We start from the raw sequence: 25206 nt of genomic DNA, 5'->3' as shown, positions 1-25206 counted from the left end.
AAAACTCTACGCCTGAAACTTTTCTCTAAAAGTGTGAGAATGGAAAAAAATAAAGTGTGAGAATAAGAAATAACCATTAACACGTTTGTTCATTTGATTATTCCCCATCTGCTCAGTTGCTTAAATACTTTGGTCATTTTTAAGCATATTTGTTGCATAGCTAATCTAGACCATGTTGAAGTTTGATGTGTTTTTTTGCCTATTAATGATAAATAGGAAAACCAAGTGTTTGAAACTTTTTAATTTACATTTAATTTCACAGACTGTTTCTCTGATTGTCAGATGCTGAATCCTCAAGCAGAGAAGACCTTTATACGAAATAAAGCAGCCCAAGTCTTCGCCTTGCTTTTTGTTACAGAATATCTCACTAAATGGCCCAAGTTTTTTTTTGACATTCTCTCAGTAGTGGACCTAAATCCAAGGGGAGTAGATCTGTACCTCCGAATCCTCATGGCTATTGATTCTGAGTTGGTGGATCGTGATGTAGTGCATACATCAGAGGCAAGTAGCTTCCCTTTAATTTTTAGGGTTTTTTTGTTTTGTTTCTTTAATTTTATTTATTGATTTGGGAGAGAGAGAGAGAGAGAGCAACATCAATTTATTATTCCACTTATTTATGCATTCATTGGTTGCTTCTTATATGTGTCCTGACCAGTGATTGAACCCACAACCTTGGCATATTGGGACAGGCTTTAACCAACTGAGCTACCCAGTTAGGGCCTAATTTTTAGTTTTTAATATATATTTTATAGGAGATAATGGGCACATAATAAAAGGAGCATAAGTCTTATTTTTGAGACAAACTTTCTTAAGAATAATTATAGATTTACTCAACATTTTGAATTTTGTTTTACAAAGGAACTTAAATTTGTCTTCTCTCCCCCATGTAGGTTGAAATTAGAATAGTTAGTTTTGTTTTTTTTACACTAGGTGAGCACTTACTCCTGTGAAATACACAAATTTTTTTTCTCCTGTGAATTTGTAGGGATGTGATCTATATTGACTACTGCTGTGTAGTCACTGACTGAGGAAGAAGCATTGCTTATGAATCAGTGCTGGGTTCTTCTGTATTCTCAGTCACATAGCCCATTGCCTTATGTATAGTTCATGATCTGATGTAATTTTTTTTTAATTGATTGACTTTAGAGTGAGGGGGAAGGGAGGAGGGAGAGAGAGAGAGAAAAACCACATTGATTTGTTGTTCCACTTACTTGTGCGTTCATTGGTTCATTCTTGTATGTGCCCTCACCGGGGATCAAACCCACAACCTTGGGGTATTGGGACGACACTCTAACCAACTGAGCTACCATCCAGGGCTTTGTCTCCTTATTAAAGAACACAACAGAAATAGTTTAATTCAAGTGTTTATAATAACTTTAAATTCATTGTATGTCAAACATTTATAAAGGTTATTTTCATGCATTTAATTTATTGCCATTTAACTTAAACATCATGTTTGTATTATATTGAGCAATACTCAATTACTTAAGATTTCTAAATAATGCTTATTTATAGTTTATGTTTAATAAGAGATCAAGTCTGGCACTGAGGAAGAGAAATGTGTTGAAAGTCTGGAAGTTTAGTGGTGAGGTAATTACTGTGGGCAACTATTCAGATGTCAAACATTATTTTGTGAGGTACTCTGCTTTGATCACATATAAGGTGTTTTGTTTTGTTTTTAGGAGGCTCGTAGAAATACTCTAATAAAGGATACCATGAGGGAACAGTGCATTCCAAACTTGGTGGAATCATGGTACCAAATCCTGCAAAATTATCAGTATACTAATTCGGAAGTGACATGTCAGTGCCTTGAAGTAGTTGGGGCTTATGTATCTTGGATAGACTTATCCCTTATAGCCAATGATAGGTAAGTATAAGTCTACTTTTAAAATATTAGCCTGCAAAATACATCAATTTGAAAACATAACAATTTTATTCCATTGCCAGGTTTATAAATATGCTGCTAGGTCATATGTCAATAGAAGTTCTACGGGAAGAAGCATGTGACTGTTTATTTGAAATTGTAAATAAAGGAATGGATCCGGTTGATAAAATGAAACTAGTAGAATCTTTGTGTCAAGTATTACAGTCTGCTGGGTTTTTCATCATTGACCAGGTCAGTAAATTTATATATAAAGTTTTTTAAATTGTTAGAACAAACTAGGATAGGTAGTAATTTAAATATGCTTTCTTTCTTTCTTTTTAATATATATTTTATTGATTTATTACAGAGAGGAAGGGAGAGAGATAGAGAGTTAGAAACATCGATGAGAGAGAAACATCGATCAGCCGCCTCCTGCACACCTCCCACTTGGGATGTGCCCGCAACCAAGGTACATGCCCTTGACCGGAATCGAACCTGGGACCTTTCAGTCCGAAGGCCGGCGCTCTATCCACTGAGCCAAACCGGCTACGGCTTTCTTTCTTTTTTTTTGTTGGAAACTCCCCTTGAAATTATAATAATGAAACACTGCATCTCGAAAGCCATAATATTTCTGTAGCATTTGTTTTAGGCAATGGATTATACCAGTTCTTAAACTTGAAAATTTGGGATGGTACCTTCAAATGTTCATTTCTAACAAAGTCCTGGGTGATGCTGATACTACTGGTCCACAAACCATACTTGTAGCAAGAGACTATACTATTTACATGACAGTGCATTTTGACCAAAATTAGAGTTGGTTATAATTGTTACATTTTCATCATACATTTGAATGGTTACTTATTTGAGTTTTTAGAATTTAATTCCAACAGCTTTGGGTGTGGTAAAGTAGTAATTTAGATACACAATTGGAAAGTTTTAATTTTACTTATGACAGTGATAAAGAATTACTAAGAAATCTTTGTATTGCTGATATGTTATTAGCATAGCTCTAGTGTTTTCCTTGCTGACGAACAATATTGTTTTCTTATACTGCTAATAATTGTTTTATTTAGTCCCTGGTAAAAGACCTAAAATAATGAAGTTAAAAACATATTTCTATAGGAGAACATTATAAGGATAATTAATGAAAAAAATGTAAGTTTGAGTTCTGGCTCTAACTGATATGACCATAGGTAGGTAATTATAATAGCAGTATCTCTTTACAGCAATAGTTAAGGCTCAAATTAAATAGTATCAGAAAGGACTGTTGTAAGTTGTTACACATACTTTGATTTTATTAAAGCATATTTACTGAATTCAGTAGTTTAAAGAGGAAGTTCTAAAACCATATGTCCCTATTTTTAAGCTTTTATAAAGTCAGCAATGTTTATAGTACTATAATCGTTAAAAACAGTTGCTTTAGCCCTGGCCAGTGTGGCTCAGTTGGTTGAGTGTCGTCCCATGCACTAAAAGGTTGCCAGTTTGATTCCTGGTCAGGGCACATGCCCAGGTTGTAGGTATTTTTTATTTTTATTTTTTAAATATATTTTTATTGATTTTAGAGAGGAAGGGAAAGGGAGAGAGAGATAGAAACATCAATGATGAGAGAGAATCATTGATTGGCTGCCTCCTGCATGATCGGGGATCGAGCCCACAACCTGGGCATATGCCCTGACCAGGAATCAAACCATGACCTCTTAGTTCACAGGTCAAGGCTCAATCACTGAGCACACAGTCCAGGCTGTGGGTATTTTTTTAAGTTGCTTTAAAGAGTACTAGTGTATAATAATGGTAGAAGAATTCAAATTCTAAAAATTTCCCAGTCAAAATGTTAGAATTGTTAAATGTTAGTTTAAAATTGAATCCTTTAATTGGCATTTGATTCATTCTAAAGTTTAGGGTTTTTCCTCTTTACTCTTAGGTGTGTGATTTTAAATTGAGGACTGCCTTGATTCCTTTCAGGAAGAAGATGTTGACTTCCTTGCCAGATTTTCTAAACTGGTAAATGGAATGGGACAGTCATTGATAGTTAGCTGGACTAAATTAATTAAGAATGGGGATATCAAGAATGCTCAAGAGGCACTACAAGCTATTGAAACAAAAGTGGCGCTGATGCTGCAGCTACTAATTCATGAGGATGATGATATCTCGTCTAACATTATTGGATTTTGTTATGATTATCTTCATATTTTGAAACAAGTGAGTCTTTATTTTAACTTTTGTCCAGTGGATAATATAGAAGGGTCACAAAGAATTGGAAAATAACAGGAAAAATGAAAATAGCCCTAATTCTAACACCTAATGACATTTGCTGTTATATATTAATGTATTTCCTTTTTCTTTTCTTTTTTAAACTTTTTAGCCAGAAAACAAATTTCCAGGTTCTATAATTCATAAGACTAATAATAAGCTTCAGAATTAATGATAGGTTTAGGTTATTTTTATTTTTGAATCGTGTTTATTTCTAAATACAGTAGATACGTTGTTAAACATAGTTTATTTTATTAATTACATATAAATAATTTTTATACAATTAAAATTTTCCCCCAGAGAATTACTTTCAATAAGAACTTTAAATGTAGAGGGTATTAGTCTCTATATTTAAGAATAAGTAACTTCCCATTACAACATTAGGTGAGAGAACCATTCCTATTTTATTTATATTAATTAGTTTAATCGAGTCAAGCGTAAAATAATTTTTTTTTCCACACTGAGTTTAGCTTCTGTTTGTTATAACACGCCTCTATGCATACTTTAAGACATTTTCGGCAATGGGGAAAGGTATGAAGAAAATTCAGATCACTATTGGTAATCCCACTGTGTATCCCATAGTGGATTCTTAGGCCTTTTTTTGCCTTATTCAAAACAAGGCAAGATCATACTTTACTGTCCTATAACCTGCTTCTTTGCTGAAAGCATTATAAGTATCTTTAAAAATCAAATTCATTTATATGTCTTTGCCTGCATTTCAAGTTATTTACCAGAAATGGAATTGCTAGATCTTAGGTACAGTTTAAATACAGGATGGGACAAAAGTAGGTTTACAGTTGTGAGTATGCAGAACACAGAATTTATTCTTGTGTTACTATTTATTAATTATTGTATTATTTTCCATACGAACAACTGTAAATGTACTTTTGCCCCCACCCTGTATAGAAAGGAGCTGCCAGACTACCCTCCAGAAAAGTGTGCATGTTTTTAAAAATGTTAATCTATTAGAAAAATATTCTGATGAGTAAGTATAACTTTAGGAAACCTAACAAATTATTGCTTACTTTTTAACAGCTTTCAGTGCTCTCGGATCAGCAAAAAGCTAATGTAGAGGTAATTGACTTCTTTTTGCTTCTTTTAAACTGGTAATAGTATCTGTGTCTAAATCTGCCTTTAAATATAGCTTAACTTCTGATTTTATGAAATTAAAGGAGACTGACAAAAGGTATTTTATTCTTAATTATAGGCAATCATGTTGGCCGTTATGAAAAAATTGACTTATGATGAGGAATATAACTTTGAAAATGAGGTAAAAATTTTGCATTGAGGAGAAATCAGTTTTAATTTCATTGTTTACTTACATCACATTAATATTTCAAGTTTTGATTATTTTAGAGTCCTTTAAAACAAGATATATTTTTAAAATTATCCTGATTATATTAACCTCAACTGTACGTAGAATTAATGGAAGCCTCATAATACTTCACATTTGGTACTTTTTAAAAAAACATTTCATAGCATTGATCTTTATAAAATATTGACAATATTTTTGGTGATCTTATCTTACTTTATATTTAACGAGAGTGATAAATTGAGGCCCAGTTGGTGGAACTCAGATTATAAATGTGTATGGGAGAGTGGGAATGAGGTATTTAACGGCCTGGACTTGTTCTGGTTAGAAGTCTTGTCTAGGATTGCTAGAGTCAGCTTCCCGTCAAACACAAGGTCATCAGGTGCTTTCTAGTAATTCAGTCATGACATAATACTGTTTAGTTGTGTGCTAGTGACCTACTCCTTTCTTTGGGTATTCAGAAACTTTGGACTATAAAAGGATAATGGTGATGCTAACCAACACACTGTGTACTTAAAGCGCCAGGCTCATTACATGTAATAGCTTCTATCATACAATATTATAGTTTTTACAGTGAACAGAAAGATACAAGGAGTATAAATAAGGTGCTGAAGTTCTCACAAAACCCAATGTGAACCTCTTCTGACTCTAGATTCTTATCCTTAATTTCCTTCCTGTACTATTTCTGGTTCTGGCTTTCAAGATCTAGGACTGTGTTCAGAAATACTTATTTGTGAGCAGGAGGGGGTCTACTAAGCCTAGTAAGTTTTCCTGTATACATGAATATTGAAATAAATGAAAGTATTAAATTTGTAAGTGCAGAAAACTAATGACAGTTCACCATTTACATGAGTTTTATAGTCTTTTATGTTTTTAAAATGAGAATTTTAAAATCCATCATAGGGTGAAGATGAAGCCATGTTTGTAGAATATAGGAAACAACTGAAGTTGCTGTTGGACAGGCTTGCTCAAGTTTCACCAGAGTTACTGCTGGCTTCTGTTCGTAGAGTTTTTAGTTCTACACTGCAGTAAGTTTGTTATTGTTTTGGTAACAGGTCATCGCTTTCCTTTTCTCCCTGGTGATGGTTTATAATAAGCGATTCACTACTTTATTAATCTGTGTGACTTACTAAGATTTTAGGTGTATCTCTGAAACAATGCACTTAATCACCTTGATTTTTCTTGATCCTTGAGGGGAAACACTACTCTTTAGAACATAAATAATAAAATAGATAGCATCAGTTATTTTTACTTTTTGGTATAAATTATATTGCCTGGCAAAGTTAACAATACCTGCCCTAGCTGGTTTGGCTCAGTGGATAGGGCGTCAGCCTGTGGACTGAAGGGTCCCAGGTTCGATTCCGGTCAAGGGCACATGCCTGGGTAGTGGGCCTGATCCCCAGTGGGGAAGGAGGGGGCATGCAGGAGACAGCCAATCAATGATTCTCTCTCCCATCATTGATGTTTCTCTCTCTCTCCCTCTCCTTCCTCTCTGAAATCAATAAAAAAATATTTTTAAAACATTAACAATATTTATGACTTCTTAATAATTAAAGAGGCTTTTGTTGGTGTCTTTTTATCCTTTGCATCACTAATTTTGTATAAAAAGTGTATGTTCAGGTCTCAGTAACATATTATGCCTTGGTAGGAATTGGCAGACTACACGATTTATGGAAGTTGAAGTAGCAATAAGATTGCTGTATATGTTGGCAGAAGCTCTTCCAGTATCTCATGGTGCTCACTTCTCAGGTGATGTTTCAAAAGCCAGTGCGTTGCAGGATATGATGCGAACTGTAAGTATACTGAAAATAATTTATTTGAACATAATTTTCTGTTTTCACTATAAGCTAATCGGAGTTTCTTATTAGAGTTTAGTATCTGTTAAAAGGGGGCATTTTGGTGTTACAATAAATAAAGATAGATTTCTTAACTTTTTCTTGCTCCAGTTGGTAACATCAGGAGTTAGTTCCTATCAGCATACATCTGTGACATTGGAGTTCTTCGAAACTGTTGTTAGATATGAAAAGTTTTTCACAGTTGAACCTCAACACATTCCATGTGTACTAGTAAGTAAACATTTTACTTATTTTCAATTTTTGTTATTTTCCCATGTATTTCAGCTAATGAGCAGATAGTATTCTATATAACTTTTTCCACAGCCAGAGGTTCTCAAAACTTTTTTTCAGAAACTCTTGAGTGCACTGACACTAACCCCTCTTCCATTAAAAAAAATTTCTGTCTAATCAGTCACCTAAAGTCCTCAAGGGTCTATTTGTGTGTTGAGTAAGGTTTCTTGTTATATATAGTATCTGGTTCTTGCCTTCTAGAAGCTAAGAAAAAATTTTTGATATAAATAAAAATGTTTCACAAAAGTAGCAACAGGAGTTTTAAACAAGTGCAGCAAAAGTAAAAGTGTCTCTGTTTCTTTAGATGGCTTTCTTAGATCACAGGGGGCTGCGGCATTCCAGTGCAAAAGTGCGGAGCAGGACTGCCTACCTGTTTTCTAGATTTGTCAAGTCTCTCAAGTAAGTACAAAATTTCAGCTGTTATGTTTTATTCTTATATTTAGGATTATTAAATAGAACATATAAATTATCTTCTAAGAGCCTGTGGTAGATTTGGTTCTTTCTGTTCTAAGGCATTTTTTAAGTATTCCTTTTTTGTATCATGATGTTAGGACATTTTTTCATTCTCATTAATTTACTTCATTCATTAAAAAGTGATTTGTTTGCATACTTGTATATGTAACACTAATCACTAATAACATTATGTAATTACATAACCAATAGTTTTATTGCTATGGATCAATAGTATATGGCTTCTTTGAAATTCTAAAGAATATATTCCTTGGAAATACATTTTTAACCTAACCTGTTTTATATTCTTTACTAGAACCAGTTTTTGGCATGAAAACTATTCATTCTTAGGCTTATAAGGTTGTAATTTTTAAAAATCATCATTAGTCTTAATCACATGTGACTAGCTTAGAACTGATTTTTTAGTTCTGCCTTAACGGGGGATTTAGTGTTTTTAGCAACTTTTCAAGCACTATTACTTATGTTATTGTGATTTTCCTTTTTGCCTTTATTCAGTAAACAAATGAATCCATTCATTGAGGATATTCTGAATAGAATACAAGATTTATTAGAGCTTTCTCCACCTGTAAGTACCTATTCTTCCAAATTACAGATTTTCCCCAGATTTTGAGGCCACATACACCTTTAGCACTAATACTTTTGTGGGCTTTTTTTTAATGAGGGTGGTGTGTGCAAGGGTTAGTTCTGTTTACCAACAGTGTTGAGATAGCTATAATAATAAAAGCCTAATGTGCTAATTAGACCAGACGTCCTTCCGGACGAAGCTGGGGCTACAGCCGCGAGATCGAGGAAGCCGCTGCCGCTGCGAGGGTAGGGCTCCAGGCAGCCGTCCGTGGCTGCGAAGGCCTACTCTTGCACGTATTTTGTGCATTGGGCCTCTAGTAGTAAATAAAACAGTAATAGAAGTAGAAAAAAAGCAAGAGTTGACTAACCAATTTGGCAATGTGAGAAATAGTCTGCTTTCTCTATACTGTTAAATGTTGATGAAGTGTTTTATGGAGAAGGAAAAATTCAGTTTCCAAATTATTTAGTACTATGATCACATTGGGCCTTCTCAGTGACTGCTATTGTTAGACTGAAGCTTTTCTGTGTTTAATTTTTCAGGCTTAGGATAAAATTTTGATGCTGGTTTTTCTGAATATTTTGGTGTCCATTTCACTAGAAAGATTTAAGTTGGGGTGCTTTGTAAGCACATCTTGATGGATATTAGTACATGTTTTTGTTTAAAGCAAATACTGACATTGACTCAATTCTTTTTCACTTTGATACAAAATATTACTAGAGCTGCCATTTAAAAAGTGTTGAACAAAAATAATACTTTTGTTCTTTTAAGTAAATACCAGCACTTAGGGTACACAGCTTATGTAGTTTCACTGCATGAAAGGTTAGTAGTGAATTATATGGTTAAAAATTATCTTTGTCTACATACTAGAAAAGCTGATATATAAAGCACTTCACGCGGTTGTTGCCAGTTTTCCTTGGCAGTTCACGGTAACCCAAGTTTTGGGTACCTTATATTTCTGTAGCACTTTATCTTTGTATTCTCAACTCCTAGAGCATTGATTAGTCTTAGTGGTACTTAAAAATGCTTTAGTTACTTCTAAATTCGGAATTTCTTTCTTTCTTTTTTTTAAGAAATGAGAACATGACATAATTTATCTGTTTTTAGACAAGGTTTTATGTATTTCTTAATAAGGAGCTTGAGTGTTGGACCTAGAAGGGCCTCTGATATTTCCCCACACTCCTCTTGGCCTCCCCTACTGCATAAAAAAATAACAAAATTCAATAAAAGTGACCCATATATGGGATGCCTGCTTATGCCTGAATGAGATCTGGTTTTGTATTTGCAGTCTTATTTTCAAACGTTTTAAAGTAATAACGGTTGTGAATGTGCATATGTATTTATTGTGTGGTTTTTGTTGTTGTTCAACTCTTAAACACTCTTTAAAATATTAACTTGTGTGGCCTTTGTACTAACGTTCAAAGTACCTTTGTACACCTCATTTTTAGCCACCAACAATCTTACAAATAAGAGTTTTACAAAAGAAAACAAGGTAGAAGGCTAGCTAATAATTATGACTATTTGCAAAGTCTTGAAAAGGGTAGAATTAGACCCACGATCTCTTTACCTCTACTTCAGTTTTCTTTCTGTTAATGGTCTTAGGAGAAAATTTGTTTTTATAAGCACTCAACCTACTTTTTAATAGTGAGTTGATGTCATAGATTACATCTCTCGCTTTTGCACTTTGCTTAAATGAGAGGAGTTAAATGCGGAAAAACTTCAGTGAGACTAAATTTTATTTTAGGAGAATGGTTACCAGTCTTTGTTGAGCAGCGATGATCAACTATTTATTTATGAGACAGCTGGAGTGCTGATTGTTAATAGTGAATACCCAGCAGAACGGAAGCAAGCGTTAATGAGGAATCTGTTGACTCCACTAATGGAAAAGTTTAAAATTCTGTTAGAAAAATTGATGCTGGCACAAGATGAAGAAAGGCAGGCATCTCTAGCAGACTGTCTCAATCATGCTGTTGGATTTGCCAGGTGAGTTAAGATTATTAAGTGAGTGTCTCTAAACAGACAAGACCATTTATTTGTCTGCATCTTTTAGAATTGGGCACATATCCAAGATTCCAAAACTGGATTGTCTAGAGAATTATCTAAGCTTTCTTTTCTAAATCTAGTGAATTAGAAGACTTAGCTGAAGAAGGGAATAGATTATGTAACATTCTGCATTTCTGTCTTGACAACTGAGTCCTTAACTTTGACTTCTTTGGTGTAAATTGATTGTGTATTTAAGGGGATTAGCTAAAGTGTTTATATATCAGTTACTAATTGGGAAATCTTGGTGTTCGGTTTTGGTATCTTAAAGAGTAGGTCCTGAGACTTCTTTTTACCTGTTGCATTGTGTCCTGAAGACCACCCAAGCTGCTATTTCTTTCTCTCTACCCATAACTTTTATTGGCAAACAATAACAGCATATAAATTGTAGTGGTTGCTGATTATAAGCTATATAAAGCAATTGCTCTATGGAATATTTCAGTGCAAAAGCTAATATTAGAGAGTTGTAGAAATAACTTGATTCTAAAGATTGTTTTCTAAATTTAAATGGGTAATTTGCAGATTATGTAGTAGGACAGCCTGGTCATACATAGTAAGTGGATTTTCCCCCTCTTTTCTGCATACTTCATCAGTAGGATTTTAATAAAACATTTAGATGGATTCAGATTAGAGGATTATAGTAACTACATCTCATTCATTTAGAATTGTCTACCAGTTTTGTTAGTTTTGTAATTTATCGTGCATTGTTTTTTATTACTCCATAAAATTTTTAAAGAATAAAGTTAAAAATAGTTGCCTTATTTTACTTATCTAGTCGGACCAGCAAAGCTTTCAGCAACAAGCAGACTGTGAAACAATGTGGCTGTTCCGAAGTTTATCTGGACTGTTTACAGACATTCTTGCCAGCTCTGAGTTGTCCCTTACAAAAGGATATTCTCAGAAGTGGAGTTCGCACTTTCCTTCATCGCATGATAATTTGCCTAGAGGAAGAAGTTCTTCCGTTCATCCCATCTGCCTCAGAACACATGCTGAAAGATTGTGAAGCAAAAGACCTTCAGGAGTTCATTCCTCTTATCAACCAGATTACAGCCAAATTTAAGGTACCACAAACCTCAGAGCATCCCCTGGCTTAAAGATCTTCCCCTGGCTGAAAAGATTAGGTGTATTTATCTTTAGATATATACATTGTCCCCCAAAAGTGTATATACACACTTTGAATAATTATAAAGGCAGTGCTTATTAAAATACATTTTATTTTCAAAATTGAGCTATCAGCTGTTAAAGTGTGTATACATTTTGGGGGGGATACCCTGCATTTTGACATTTGCCCCCTTGGTTTGTTTTTGTAAATATGAGTTACTTGTGGGCATGGATTGTGTATTTTTATCATCCCTAATATCTGGCTCACTCCCTTACACATAAGACATGCTTAATAGATGTTTTAATAAAAACATACATACATTATCTGTTTTATGTAGCAGAAGAAAACAATTACTCTTCTGTTTTAGAAAATCAAATAAAAACAGCATTGAGCACTACCTGTCTAAAGAGGTAAATAAAAAGCATTGTAATTTGGGTGTCCACACAGGAGTTTAAAAGTAATGTAGTGTACTAAAGTTGGTTTTATGTACAAGGAGATTTAAGTCAAGTATAAGCTGACTAATAAGAATGGCTAACACACAGTGCTTTCTGTGTTCAAAATGTGTTCTAAGCATTTTCCTGCACATTAATTCATTTGATTCTAGGAGGTAAGTATTGTATTTTATAGATGAAGAAACAGACACAGAGAAGTTAAGGATTACCCAATGGCATATAAAGCCTGAGCACCCAAGCATGTAACTCCATTTATAATTTAGCAATAGAATTAATATCGTGAAATTTAAATTGAAAATATTCCATGGCAGTATTTGATTGTGAAATATTTCTGGGTCCCTACTATTTTTCTTATTATTTCTTAATTGTTTATCAAGAGAAACTATTTCTTAGCTCAGATATTCATGTTTCGTAGATCAAGAATACAGGTAAGTGACAAACTTCTATGGAATTCAACCCAAAGAAATTCTTTACATAGCATGATCACTTTGCACTCTGAAAGATACCAGCCTTCCTCATCTCCTCAAAATCTTGCATGGAATCATAACTTCTGTAGAAATCTGCATGTCTTCTTTCTTGGTTCAGCCACACCAAACTTACAGGAAGCTGCAACCCCCAGGAATATAATGATGACTCCAACAATATGAAATGTTGGCCATGCATCTGAGGTTTTGACAAAGCACTGAAAGACATGGTAGTTATAGTCTCCTCAACCAACGTCCTTCCTGAGGGAGAACTGGATCCGGCTCCCTACTATTTTAACGTGATCTTGAACTGTAGGAAATTGGTTGAATTTAATAATGTATATGTTATGTAGATTTTGTTTTAACTTTGATATTTGCTAAGTGAATTGTGTAAATATTCTAAATAGAAATTCTTAAGAAAGACTGTAAAACACGTTTTTTCTAAGTTACATTTATTTTTTTAATTGAGGTATAATTGACATTCAACATCATATTAGTTTTAGGTAGTATACAACATCAAGAGCCAGTATTTGTATATAGCAAAAGCCTAGTTAACAGCCGTCACTAAACATTGTTTCAGAATATTTTTTCTTGTGATGAGAACTTTTAAGATTTACTCTTAGAAAACTTTTCAAATATGCAATACAGGATTATTATTAAGCTTCATAATAATTTTCTTACTTCTGAAGTAGTAGTAATATTTCTTATGTTCAGATACAGGTATCTCCATTTTTACAACAAATGTTCATGCCTCTACTTCATGCAATTTTTGAAGTGTTGCTTCGACCAGCAGAAGAAAATGACCAGTCTGCTGCTTTAGAGAAGCAAATGTTGCGGAGGAGTTACTTTGCTTTCCTGCAAACAGTCACAGGCAGTGGAATGAGCGAAGTCATAGCAAATCAAGGTGGGGATGTGTGTGATGCCTAAATTGTCTGCTGATGTCTTTGTCACAGTTATGCATCTATGTGAGCAAGAGTTAAAGTAGACACTAAACTTTTGGAGTGTTGTTGTATATGGACCCCTAGGATGACTGCTCATTATTTCAAGGAGGGAATTACTTTCAAGTTGAGGGCCTTAAAACTAATTGGTATTCGGTTCCCTTTTTTCCTAAAGTAGTATTCTTTTATTGGTTCTTTAGTATTAAAAACAGCATGGTGGCCCTAACTGGCTTGGCTCAGTGGATAGAGCATCAGCCTGCCAACTCAGGGGTCCCAGGTTCAATTCCAGTCAAGGACATGTACCTTAGTTGCGGGCACATCCCCGGGGGGGGGGGTGCAGGAGGCAGCTGATCGATGTTTCTCTCTCATTGATGTTACTAACTCTCTATCCCTCTCCCTTCCTCTCTGTAAAAAATCAATAAAATATATTTTTTTAAAAAAAACAAAAAACAGCATGGTGGTTACTGCCAGAATTGACTTGACAATTGAGTCTTACTGATTAATTTGCCATTTTCAAATTAAAAATAAATGGGACTGGATAGATCAATGTAGATAATTTTACGATATAGGAAATCCAGTGGGTAAGATGACAAGGGAATAGTGATCTTTCAATACTTTATGCTTAAAATTAAGGAGTACAGTTAATAAAAATTGAGGGATCTTATCAACCCTGTAAATGCTTTTGTCTGGTTACTATATATGGAATTAGAGCTTCAGGTTGCCTTTCCAGTTCTTCAAGTCAAGGTGTTTTTTTCCCCTTTTCAGGTGCAGAGAATGTAGAACGAGTTCTAGTTACTGTGATTCAAGGAGCAGTCGAATATCCAGATCCAATTGCACAGAAAACATGCTTTATCATCCTCTCCAAGTTGGTAGAACTCTGGGGTAAGGTGATTTTTTTTAAGCTTTATTCCCTAGCCTGTTTCCTAAGACTCTCAGAGATGAAATAGAGCCCTAGCCCTCACAATAGACAGGAGCGGGGAGTTGATTTCCCCCAATGATAAATTATAATTGACTTTTTTTATATACAAGATGAAAATTTGAATTCTCTTGACAGGTGGTAAAGATGGACCAGTGGGATTTGCTGATTTTGTTTATAAGCACATTGTCCCTGCATGTTTCCTAGCACCTTTAAAACAAACCTTTGACCTGGCAGATGCACAAACAGTATTGGTAAGCACCCAGGAATCTTTGTTTACCTTGTGTGGATCTTATGTGTTTTAACTCAAAATTTTTTCTTTAATGCCAGGTTGATTTTATTAGGTTTCATTGCTTTTTTTTTTTTCTTCTAATTTAGTACTTTCAAATTAGGATTCATTTTTAAGAGATTGATGATACCTCTGGACCTTTTGTGGATTCTGACTAAATCACAATGCTAAAATTGACTATATGAAATCCAGCTCCTACAACTTTAATGACCAAGACTCTTTCTAGGACCGTGAAAGAGCGCATACTACCAAAAGTCTAAAGTTTTATTAGTTTCCTACTACTGCTTTCACTCTAAACTGGTGCTTAATGTTTTTTCCTCACTATTAAGAGTAACTTTCTCTTCCTTGTATGATGGTTTCCCCAAATCTCCAGGGTGCTTAATGTCAAGCAGTTGCCTTTTACTCACTTCCCCATAGCCAAGTAAAAGCTAGATTTCATAACTATAATTCACTACATTGAGACAGCATTTTTGTGTTTTTATATTTTCTATTCAACCTACTTATTCCATCCTTCCCTGCCTTCATCCTTTCTTTGAAGGGTAATGAATAGTGGTCAGGGAAGTAAAAAAAGAAGTGGATCAGTAACCAAGAATTGACTATATTAAATTCTTAAACTTGTTTACACAGGCTTTATCTGAGTGTGCAGTGACACTGAAAACAATTCATCTCAAGCGGGTAAGCTTTGGACCCCATGCTCGTTCATTTTCATCTCACTTGTATATTTGTTATGGTTTTAAATCTGTTTGACTTGTTTTTGAAAGCTGTATCCTTTTTTTCCCTAATGTTTGTATTGATTTTCAGAGAGGGGACAGGAGAGGGAAAGAGATAGAAACATCAATAATGAGAGAATCATTGATCGGCTGCCTCCTGCACAGCCCCTCAGTTCAGGCAGAACTGAAGTTAATTAACTTTTATAAAAGAAACAGCTTTCTCCCGGCCAGTGTGGTTCAGTAGTTGAGTGTTGATCCATGAAATCACAGTTCAGTTCTGGTCAGAGCACATGCTGGGGTTGCGGGCTTGATTCCCCCCATGTGGGCTGTTCAGGAGTCAGCCAATTGATGTTACGCTCTCAAATCGATGTTTCTCCCTTTCCCTTTCTCAATAAAATAAAATAAGATAAATAAAATAAAAAAAAAAAACATTTATTTTAAAAAAAATTCTTCCTTATTTGTAGATCTTAGAATCAGGGGAGACCCGTGCATAATAGCTTAATGGGATGGGATGGGTTAAGTAAGTTCTTTAAATAGATATAATATATTATTATGATTTAAATGTAATATTGTGGAACTAAAGAAGAAGGAGCAACTTGGCTTCTGAGAGCAATCTAAGAAAGCCATTTGAAAGGCAATTTTTAAATTTTTTTTCTGACCTTAAATATAGATTCATTGGACTGACAGGAGGAGCTGGCATTCTGGGCAAAGTTAAGCAGTGTGTGGAGACAAATAAGACATCGCATGGTAGATTTGGTAGAAGATAGTGTTAACATGTTTAACTAAAGTATGAAGGCAGAAGTAATAGCTAAAAGCTGAAATGGGACTAGGTGAGCTCTATGTGTGAAAGGTTGGGTTATAATTTAGGATAGCTAAGTCAGAAAATAATGTTCAGAGAACAGTTTGGAATATGGTCTGAACCAGTTAGGACTAAATACTGATTTTGGAGTTCCAAGTGTGTAATAGTCAAGATGAAGTGAGACTTTCTAAGACCAGGTCAGAAAGAACCTTGGCTAAAGTAAGGGTTAAGGGGAAACTAGAAGTAGAACCAAAGTTGTGAAAGCTAAGGGAAGAGAGTCACAAAAGAGCAGATGGGTTGAACATTATTGGATGCTAGAGAATCAGGATGAGGAATGATAAAAAAAAAAAACACAGTGTGGAAGTATTACAGTTTAGAAATATTTATCTTGTCCTTAGAAGCTCTCGTTTAGACACATAGAATTGAATCAAATGGAATATTATATTTGAAAATGTTTTGCTTCGTTTTATTTTTTTCATTTATTCACTTGACTGACTTCCTCTTAAGGTAGAATTTTACTTTTCCTGATTTAAAAAGTAAAACAAGTATACTCTATTTTTAAGTGATAACAGTGGGGTGTGGTATGAGATGATGAGCAGTGCATGAACAGTTAAGTTTAGGGAGAATAGACTAAAGAAAAAGGAGAGAAGGAAAGTTGAAGGGATCTGAGAAACTTTCACAGTGAAACGCTACCTCCTCTCAATTAGGAATGGCCTTCCTTTGAAGAGTAAATTGTGACCTAGGTCCATTGGGTTAGAGGCCCAGGAATCAAGGCAGAAGAAGAAACAAAGAAATCCTTTGATTCAGGAGCAGTAGTACTAAACAAGAAATGAGGTGTTGATGCAGGGAGAAGTGTATTGAGGAGAGATGGATTGATTTAATTTTGGTAACTGTTACTTTCAGTTGGACCAGATTGAAGTCATCTGCATATTAAAGCCTTCTAGTCAGTTTCCCGTTTAAAAGTGAAATTAGCTTTTTTAACTATTGGATTTATTACATTTGTTTGAGGCCTCTCTCTCAGAAACACATTGCTATAGGATAACTACTTTGAAATGGTATCCTAAGTTTCTTTACAGTTGCTAAGAAGCGGTGGGGGAGTCAGGGCTAGTTTGTGGAAATTTTCACTCTTCCCTTCACCAAACTTAACCCCTAAATGCCCCAGAAAACTACTGTTACAGTTTTTAGCACCTAGAAGTACTAGAAGATAGCAATGTAGAGCAATAGTTTTAGAAGTCAGGTGACCTGCTTTTTAGTACAGATTTAATCAGACTGGGCAAATAATCCTATATTTCTGGATCTTGGTTGCCTCATCTGGCTACTAAATTCCTTTTCCCTATTTTGTGAGCAGAAAAAGGAAGTTGTGTTTTTATTTGTATTACCTTCTAGCCTATCATTTTGACCTTTCTTGCTTGTATTTTAGTTTCTAAAGATAGGCATTACTATGGTACTGCCCTATAGTCCACCCAGTGGTGGATTGAACAGGAGCACTTCTGTTTGCTGTCTCCTTTCAGTGCATAGAAGACATTATGACCTGATTTTAAAAGAATATTTGTTTAATCTTTAGCACTACATAACACTGAGTAGTGTTTTGTAGCTAGTAAATACTAAGTGCTCTTCAAAAGCTTTACATTTCTAAATTCATCCAATCCTCCCAATAACTCCGTTTTTTTAGATGGGGAAACTGAGGCTCAGAGAAGTTAAGTAACTTGCCCAAGTTACCAGAAATTTGCCAGAGCCAGTCTTCAAAACAAAGCAGACTCTGGTTTCAGAGCCTGTTCTTAATCACAGTACCGTATTCTGTTTAAAGTATACATATGTTGCTCCAATTTCTTTTAAAGCATTACTGATGTCAAGGAAGAAAATAATTTAGTTATAACCATCTTTTCATTTTCAGGGCCCAGAATGTGTTCAGTATCTTCAACAAGAATACCTACCTTCCTTGCAAGTAGCTCCAGAGATAATTCAAGTAAGAGCTGCCCTAGCAGATTTTCCTCTTAATTTAATTAAAGAAATATGACTATAATTCAAACTAAATTTTGATCCAAGAAAGCCAAACTGCATTCAAGTTGATGTTTTACTGTGTGTAGGATAGCAAGAGCCCAAACGTGGGAGAGGGAGGGGCTCTGAAATTGAATAGGAAAAATTGTATTTTTATCTTCACTAACCTTTAATAGAGATTTGATCTGTCATTGTGTAGGTGACAGATCACAGTAGTATTCGCGTTGCCGTGACTTTGTCACCAATAAGTAATCACAGATATTTTCTGTATCACTAGTTTCAGAGATCTCAAAATATTATTTACACTCAGTAGTAGTTTGAAATTAGGAGTTAAGATATGCCACTAGACCTTATTACTGAGTCTGTTTTATTCTACCACATGCCAAAAAAATTTTTATAACCATAATTCATTATTAGTTTCCTTTGTAATCCCATGTGTTAAAAACCATTCTAAAAGGGGTCCAAAGGGGACCATGGCCCACGAATCTGTTCTGAAGGTTTATGCCAGGTAGTTCATTTTATATGTGCTTACTTTGTAAACCTGAAACTATATTTAGAGGTAAGGGGCTGGAAAGCTATCTCACTTTTGCACTATTACAGAATAATCTTTAATGGCAGTTAGTTATTTTCTTGGCATATAGTTATCCAGACTGCTTGTCCTATAGCACATAGATCTGATACAGTGTCGAAGTTTTGATTAAAACTAGTTAGAATCTCTTGTGTAGATTCTAAGAATTGTTTCTTTATCAACAGTGATTTATAATGCTATTTTATAAGAGGCATTGAAAAAATTGAGTGAAATATCGGATAGATCTCACATAAGAGTAATCATCAAACTCATTTTTAATGAATTTATGGTCTCTATAACACATCATCTTTAACTTTATAGATATTAATGAATTTTCTCAGTTATTATAAGCTAATATTTTATTAAAACAATAAATTACTAGTTACTCATGTGATCTTAATGCTCATGAAAATAGAAATATGTCATTTGATTTTGAGTAGCTAATATTCTCCAGATTGCTGACTGAAACAAAATTATATTTCTATCTAATAATTTGATTAAGGACGATAAGGATTTGGTCTGGCTTTGCTCAGTTACTAACTAGGTAAGAATGGCCATAGCAGTGTAGTTTTTATCCTTTAGGTAGGAGAGCCTTATTCTCAAAAGCGAAAGCAGCCTGTCTGAAAAACATTAGACTTGAGGATACTATATTTTGGTGAGGAACTGTTCAGGTTAATTTTGGTGAGGAACTGTTCAGGTTAATTTTGATGTTACAAATATTATAGGTTTGAAGCAGTGCAAATGTCCATTCATAGATAAATGGATAATAGAGTGTGGTATGTATACACAATGGATTATTATTCAGCCTTAAAAAAGAGAAATGCTGTCATATACTACAACTTGGACAAACCTTGGAGGTTATGCTAAGTGAAATAAGCCAGTCACAGAAAGACAAGTTATAAAATTCTAATTATATTGAAGTACCTAAAGTAGTCATACTCTTAAAAACAGAAAGTAGAATGGTGGTGGCCAGGGGCTGGGGTGTGTGGGGAGTTGCATTGTGCATATAGTTAACACTGCTATACTGTACACATAAAAATGCTTAAGATGGTCAGTTTTATGTTTCCAATCACAATTTTAAAATGGTGCTGTGGATTTGAATTATTATGTATTTAATACAAATAGATTGATTCTCTTCTTTTCCCTCTTCGTGGCTCCCCAAGGAGTTTTGTCAAGCTCTTCAGCAGCCTGATGCTAAAGTTTTTAAAAACTACTTAAAGGTAGGTATTTGAAAAACTTACATATCTTCATATAATTAGGAAATGTTTCAGAGCCAAGAGAGAATATATATTACTAGTGGCCTGGTGCACAAATTCGTGCACATTGAAAGGAAATTAATTAGAAGAAATATTTTAATATCGCTATTCCCCCTTTCTCTATAATAGAAGTATCAGAGATGAAAGAAAATTAGTAAAATGTATATGAAAATAATACATAAATTGATTAATAAATAATAACATGATATAACAACAGTAAAGACATAAAAAGAACAAAAACATGATATAAAAACAATGATTGACAAATTGATTAAACTTATTCTAACACTGAGGCCAGTGTCAGATGGGGACAAATCAATTTTTGGAATCAGAACAACCTCTCCTCCGCAAATCCTGTTAGTACTTCAGCTTCAATTATGTTAGGTCGAAATCTTTTGATAATAAATCTAATACCATTACAAAGACCCTCATTTACCGTTAAGATTTCTCAGCATGATGTTTGCACCTACTTTCAATTCTAATTTACGACACGGCATTCCCGAAGGAGTAATACTTTTAAGAAATTCGATGGGAAAATTTTCCTTTTCAGCATCATCCGTTGAATCTAATATTATTACATTAAGACACACTGTCATCTCTGAGTCTTAATGCAATATCCATTCCCCAGCCTTTTCCACTATGTGGGAAAAGAATAGGATACTGATTTGTTTCATTTTAGTGGCATTCGGATTATTGGGATCTGGTTTACAATGAATGAGCAAGTCCCTTTCAAAAGGAGGTCCTCTATCTTAGTTTCTGATTATGACGGCAACCTTGGTTACCTGGGGATAATTATCTCTACCCGGATCACTATTACGATCATATTTAATCGCCATTGTTACTTCCCTGCGACACTGCCGCTTTCTTTCAGCTTCAGAATGTCAACAGAAACAACCAAATTCACGATCATTGATGATAGATTGAAACACACACGTGCAATTGGCGCCAGGAGAGCTTTATATGTATCACACGTGCACAAGTCAACTTAGCCTTTTATAGATATAGAACAAACTTACTTAGTCCTGCTTTCTGATATAGCTAAACTTTTTCCAGCCCAGTGAAGCACCCCAACTTCTCTTTCAGGTAATTGTCAGCAACACAGCAGTAAATATCAACACAAAGCAGATTATTATTGTAGATCACACAGAGAGAACAAAGGGTGAAATATTTAACTGCAGCAGTGTTTGACTATGTTCTGGGCAGTTAGAAAACCTGAAGTCATTTTCAAGGTTCACCATTTCTTTTCAGTCCGGTCAAGTTTCTAAGCTTTCTAAATCTCCGTTTTCCAGTTAATGAAAAGAAATTAGGATTCCACCCAGTCTCCCATCTACCTGCGCCAGGAGTTTTGTGAGGATCAAATGAGATGAGGCACGGGAAAATGCTTCACAGACATTTAATTATAGTGTAAAGTGTTTCCACCTGGGTATAAAGCAAGTTCATGTTCCTGGGCTGAAGAAACTGCAAGGAGGCTAGTCGATAGGGAGAGGAAGCCAGGTGTTGCTATTTGATGTCATTACCCAGATGGTCTGGACACTTAGCATATTAGCCTTTTATATAGATAGGATACTGTAGTTTGTTTTGTTTTTTTAGTCCTCACCCAAGGATATGTTTTCATTGATTACAGAGAGAGAAGGAACAGAGACAGAAACATCCATCGGTTGCCTCCGTACTGTCTGCTCCCCCACTGGGAATTGAATGCGCCACCCTTTGGTGCACAGGATGACTCTCCAACCAACTGAGCCACACCAGCCAGGACTGGTGCTGTTTAACCAACTATTACTTATTTTGGGATCTCTTTGCTCTAAAACATGCTCCTAAGAATCTATAGTTATGGATGTTATACTTTAGAGTCTTCTGTGAAACCCCTTTCAACTGAACATAAGATCATAGAGAGTTGGGTAAGAATACTGAATGTGAATGTGCCTGAGCATTTGGTATGAAAATGCCAGTTTTCTTTTACAGTTTCATGATGTAATGAAATAGGAACAAGTAAATAGGAACAGTTTCCCATATTGAGTTGAAAGGAAGGATCTAAAAATATAAAAACAGAAGTATGAGTTACTTGGGTGTATCCTATCTTGAAACTTGAATTGTAAAACAGACAAAAAGTAGAGTGCTCAGATTTGGCCAGCAAGGCTCTTTATATATTTGTATAATCACTGAATTTTATTTTATTTTATTATTTTTTTTTAAATACATTTTATTGATTTTTACAGAGAGGAAGGGAGAGTTAGAAACATCGATGAGAGAGAAACATCGATCAGCTGCCTCCCGCACACCCCCTACCGGGGATGTGCCCGCAACCAAGGTACATGCCCCTGACCGGAATCGAACCTGGGACCTTTCAGTCCGCAGGCCGACGCTCCATCCACCGAGCCAAACCGGTTAGGGCAATCACTGAATTTTAAAAAACCCTCCAAATTGGGAAGAAGTACCAAATGTTTATTTGGTATTATATTTATAATTCTTGAGACAGCACTATCTTGCTTTCACCTAAGTAGTCATTCAGTACGTCCTGACTGCTTTTTATGTAACAGGTACTGTGCCAATTGCTGCAAATACCAATATGAGTAACTTTCCCTGCCCACAAAGAAATCCTGGGCTGGATGAGGAACTATTCTTTATTTTTTATTTATTACCTTCAACAAATATGAGGACCAAGCACCATGCTAAATGTTTTGGTAGCAGGTAATTTAATGAATGGCTACCTGCTTATTTTGCCCAAGGCATTCAAAAGGATTTATAAGTCAAGGGGCTTTACTTCATTTAAGTATCCTATCCTTTGATTTTGGTTCTAAACTCTTTCCTTGTCAGTTTTTCCCTCAATAGTAGTAGTTTGTCAGCTTAAACGGACAAAAGGATTTGTGAGAGGAATGTTGAAAATTACTGTTTATCATCACAAATCCTCCCACTCCCATTTTCCCATAAAAGCAAAGTGCCTGTGAAGATAACCTATTAAATAACTAATCAATCAAACTGCATTAAAGGATTCAAAAAATTATAACTCTCTATTAGAGGGGTCTGTAACAGCAGATATATGTACATTGTAGCAGGTTTATGCTCCAAACATATAATTTATTCAAACAGCATTCATAAAATGTCTTTCTCCCAAGTCCAACTTCTCTATCTTGATAGCATTAAGTCATTGGTAACATTATTCTTCTAGTTTGAAAAAATGAAGTTCCTTCTTTCATGCCTACTCCCTTCATGCCTGATGGATCCTTGGATTCTTTGCAGATTCTTCCTCCTCATTCACTTGCTGTCCCTTCCTTTCTATCTGGGATAGGCTTGTTATCTCACTGATCTCCCTTCCCTTGTTCTCGCCAAGCAGGTCTATTTGAAAACACTGAACAGACCCCTGAAATTCATTTCCCTAATTCATAACTTTCAAAGCCTGCTGTTGACTAAAAATACATTCATGTTTCTTAGTTTGGCATTCAGTGTTTTTTTCATATATATATTTTTATTGATTTCAGAGAGGAAGCGAGGGATAGAAACATGAAAGAGATGAGAGAGAATCATTGATCGGCTGCCTCCTGCACACCCCTACTGGGGATCAAGCCTGCAACCCAGGCATGTGCCCTGACCAGGAATCAAACCATGACCTCCTGGTTCATAGGTTGACACAACCAACCACTGAGCCACACCACCTGGGCTAAAAGTATTTTTTTAAGTTATTTTTTTTAATTGATTTTAAAGGGGCAGGGGAGAGAGAAACATCCATTTGTTGTTCCATTTTATCTATGCATTCATTGGTTGATTCTTGTATGTGACTGGGGTTTGAACCTGCAACCTGGGCCTATCGGGACAACACTCTAAACATCTGAGTTTCCTGTACTTTTTAATAATCAAATAAATAATAAAACCCTTAAGGGATAACAACTACTATCTGTACCTTTGACTTGTTTCTTCCTCAAAATTTAATTTCTCAGCATTAATTTTGATAGTAGTGCCAGTCAGCAAAATGTGTCTAAAGCATGTTTTCCTCTGATCACTTGACTCTCATAGTATTAGTGTAATACTTTATTTCAACTTAATATTGTCACCATAAGTTATCTATAGAGTTTATTAAATATTTCCCAACTTAATATTGTCACCATAAGTTATCTATAGACTTTATCAAATTGTCCAAAAAACAAAGTTCTTAACTTGTATTATGTGTTTAATATGTTTTTATTGATTTGAGAGAGAGGGAAACATTAACGTGAGAGAGAAATATCGATTGGTTGCCTCCTGTAGACACCCTTACCAGGGATCAAGCCTGCATGCTGCGTATGTGCCTTGACTGAGAATTGAGCCAGCGACCATTTAGTGCATGGATGATGCTCAATCATGTGAGCCACACTGGCCAGGGCAGTATCTACTGAATTTTACAAAAGAGTAACTAGCACTCAGCAACTTAGAGACATTCTTCAAGTGAAAGGTGGTATTTTCGGACATTAATACTGACTGTACCATTACTTTATTTGCAGGTGTTCTTCCAGAGAGCAAGGCCCTAAGAACTGGATCTCCCTGTGCCTACTTCATGATCAGGATTTATGATCAGAAATTCCAGTTAATAATTTATAAAGAAGCAGTTTTGTGTGCCATTCACACTGGTCTTTTTAACTTGGCTCTGAGCTTATTGCAGTATATGTATTGGGATTTTTCTGTAAAATGTGTGTAATTTTCCCTAAATACGGGTATGTGACAACAAGAGAAGTTGCTTGCATGCCGATTCAAATTGTTCTATATAAAAAAGCTGTTAAAAGATACAGCAGAGTTATCCTAGTACCATTTTATTTTTACTTGAAACTTTTAAGTCCTTTAAAAACCATAGCAGGAAAACTGTACTTTTTTAAATTGCGGAATATAAAATGTTTGAAATTTTAAATTTTCTTTTATGTGTGCAGACTTAAAGTATGGGGGTGGGATACAAAAGATCAAAACTAATTTTTTGTAGATAGCCATTACATTTCTTTAAAATGTTTCAATGCCAATAAGTATTCTACAAAAAAGAATGGTTTCATAAATTAACTGATTTAAGAGTAGGTACCAGTGTTATACATTTTTTTATAAAAAATAAAATAAATTTTACATAGTGAATCTA

At 34.9% G+C, this 25206-nt stretch overlaps 1 protein-coding gene across 1 annotated transcript in view; it reads left to right on the top strand.

The window, feature by feature from the left end:
- XPOT (exportin, tRNA) overlaps positions 1 to 25206 on the top strand; it is a 33964-nt gene extending 8758 nt beyond the window's left edge. The window contains exons 5-24 of the mRNA XM_005872690.2: positions 283 to 501; positions 1683 to 1867; positions 1948 to 2116; positions 3827 to 4063; positions 5150 to 5188; positions 5322 to 5384; positions 6330 to 6454; positions 7075 to 7219; positions 7373 to 7492; positions 7857 to 7951; positions 8519 to 8588; positions 10330 to 10568; positions 11401 to 11686; positions 13358 to 13547; positions 14347 to 14463; positions 14636 to 14751; positions 15414 to 15461; positions 18190 to 18261; positions 20025 to 20081; positions 24590 to 25206. Coding sequence (XP_005872752.1) covers positions 283 to 501; positions 1683 to 1867; positions 1948 to 2116; positions 3827 to 4063; positions 5150 to 5188; positions 5322 to 5384; positions 6330 to 6454; positions 7075 to 7219; positions 7373 to 7492; positions 7857 to 7951; positions 8519 to 8588; positions 10330 to 10568; positions 11401 to 11686; positions 13358 to 13547; positions 14347 to 14463; positions 14636 to 14751; positions 15414 to 15461; positions 18190 to 18261; positions 20025 to 20081; positions 24590 to 24616 — 2619 coding nt within the window. The 3' untranslated portion in view covers positions 24617 to 25206. The remainder of the gene's footprint in view (positions 1 to 282; positions 502 to 1682; positions 1868 to 1947; positions 2117 to 3826; positions 4064 to 5149; positions 5189 to 5321; positions 5385 to 6329; positions 6455 to 7074; positions 7220 to 7372; positions 7493 to 7856; positions 7952 to 8518; positions 8589 to 10329; positions 10569 to 11400; positions 11687 to 13357; positions 13548 to 14346; positions 14464 to 14635; positions 14752 to 15413; positions 15462 to 18189; positions 18262 to 20024; positions 20082 to 24589) is intronic.

This window comes from Myotis brandtii, unplaced genomic scaffold (assembly GCF_000412655.1).
Source record: "Myotis brandtii unplaced genomic scaffold, ASM41265v1 scaffold389, whole genome shotgun sequence".
NCBI classification, from domain to species: domain Eukaryota; kingdom Metazoa; phylum Chordata; class Mammalia; order Chiroptera; family Vespertilionidae; genus Myotis; species Myotis brandtii.
The sequence above is the reverse complement of the archived record's forward strand: the minus strand, read 5'-3'. Positions and strand labels throughout refer to the sequence as shown.